This window comes from Ailuropoda melanoleuca, chromosome 2, assembly GCF_002007445.2.
Source record: "Ailuropoda melanoleuca isolate Jingjing chromosome 2, ASM200744v2, whole genome shotgun sequence".
NCBI classification, from domain to species: domain Eukaryota; kingdom Metazoa; phylum Chordata; class Mammalia; order Carnivora; family Ursidae; genus Ailuropoda; species Ailuropoda melanoleuca.
In genome coordinates this window covers 77803403-77805266 of record NC_048219.1, presented here as the reverse complement: position 1 = coordinate 77805266, position 1864 = coordinate 77803403, and the positions used below count along the sequence as shown (strand labels likewise).

Genomic DNA, 1864 nt, shown 5'->3' with positions numbered 1-1864 from the left:
CCCATGCCCTGAGCCAAAGGTACACGCTTAACGACTGTGCTACCCAGGCACCCCTGGAAGGTGAGCTTTTACAAAAGGATCTGGCTCTACTGACGATAATGGAGCAGAACTTGACCTACTGAGGCCATTCCTGGGACCCTAGTTCACCTGACGCTGTCAGAACTCTGCAGCATCCACAGCCATGTTCAGAAGCTTCTGGTCATCTGGTGCAGGTGGTGCCTTTTACATAGAATTTAAATTACTCAATCCAATTCATCATCCCTTGGACAAATACCCAACTTTCCCTTTTTGCATCAGCTAAGGAGGAAAGCTGGCTTCTTACTCAAGCACATCTTCAGGGCTTCGTGGATGTCTCTATTTCTCAGGCTGTAGATGATGGGGTTGAACATGGGTGTCAGGATGGTATAAAGCAGAGAGAATCCTTTGCGCAAGAGTTGTGAAGAGTTGGCCGAAGGCACAAGGTACGTGGCAATGAGTGTCCCATAAAACACTGCGACCACAGTGAGGTGGGAGGAGCAGGTGGAGCAGGCCTTTCTCCGGCCTGTGCCAGATGGAATTCTCAGGATAGCCACAAGAATCCAGGAATAGGAGGCAGCAATGAGGAGAAAGGGAACCAGAGTCACTGCAGAAGAGGTGGCGAAGGCGATGGTCTCAGTCAGTGAGGTGTCCGTGCAGGAGAGATGGACCAGAGGGGTGAAGTCGCAGAAGAAGTGATCGATTTCATTGGGTCCACAGAAGGGTAGTGTAGACAGTAGGACCATGGTGATTGCTGTAAGGAGGAAGCTGCAGAGCCAAGAGCTGGCAGCCAGCCTAACACAAAGGGGGCCAGTCATGAGGATGGGATACCGGAGAGGTTGGCAGATGGCCAGGTATCGGTCATAGGACATCACAGTGAGCAGGAGACACTCTGTTGCAGCCAGGGATCCAAAGAAGTAGAACTGGGCCAGGCACCCAGCCACAGAGATAGTCTTCTGTTCAGCTATGATAATCAGCAACATCTTGGGGACAATATTGGAGGTATAGCAGATCTCTAGAAAGGACAAGTTCACCAGGAAGAAGTACATGGGGGTGTGGAGGTGGTGGCTGAACAAGACTAGCAGAACAATGAGGATGTTTCCAGAAATGATTAAGACGTAGAAAGCGAAAAATGTTATAAAGAGGAAAATATTTAGCTGTCGGTTGGAGGAGAATCCTCGAAGCACAAATTCCACTATGGTCGTTTGGTTTTCCCAGGGCAGTATCACCATGCCTTAGCTTCCCTAGGACACCCAGTGATAAGACATGCAAAGTGCAGAAAGTTCTAGCTTACGTGTAGACCATGGGCTGACACTGGGTGATTTTCATTCCCTGCTCAGGTTTTTGCAAGGTTTTTTTATTTGAGTGGGGGAGTGTCATCTTTTGTTTCCAAAGCCTGAAAAGGGAAAGAAAAGAACTTGCAGTGAGAACTCGTGACCGCTCCAATCCCCCTTCTTCTGTTACCTGTGTCTTCATTTTATCAGGAGCGATGTCAGGCTTTGGGGAAAGCAGGAAATTGAAGGAAGGGGAAGAAGAATACAAAGGGGAGGAAGGACAGAGGAAGAACAGGGAAGGGGAATCATCTGCTGTGTGCTCATTGTGAATGCACTACGGTAGCTTGGGGAACCATGGAAAGAAGAGAAGGTCTAAAAGGAAGGTAGACATATTCCAAAGACTTTGTGAACTCTCAGGTAGGACCTAGAGAATCGAGGGCCCAGGACAAGGAACCGTCCTCTCCCTCCTCAAGCACTAGTTATGCAGTGGTCCTACCCTATCTATGGTCCCTATCATGTCTACTGTGAATTTTTCTCCTTTCAGCTTCTCAGTGAGTTGAGAATTATGTTTCTTA

General features: G+C 48.4%; 1 protein-coding gene across 1 annotated transcript; it reads right to left on the bottom strand.

Annotated features, from left to right (window-relative positions):
• Positions 1-293: 293 nt before the first annotated feature.
• On the bottom strand, positions 294-1247 carry LOC100467284 (olfactory receptor 11A1). The gene has a single exon (XM_002930549.4). The coding sequence runs from the start codon at positions 1245-1247 to the stop codon at positions 294-296; it is 954 nt and encodes a 317-aa protein (XP_002930595.2).
• Between the last annotated feature and the right edge of the window lie 617 nt (positions 1248-1864).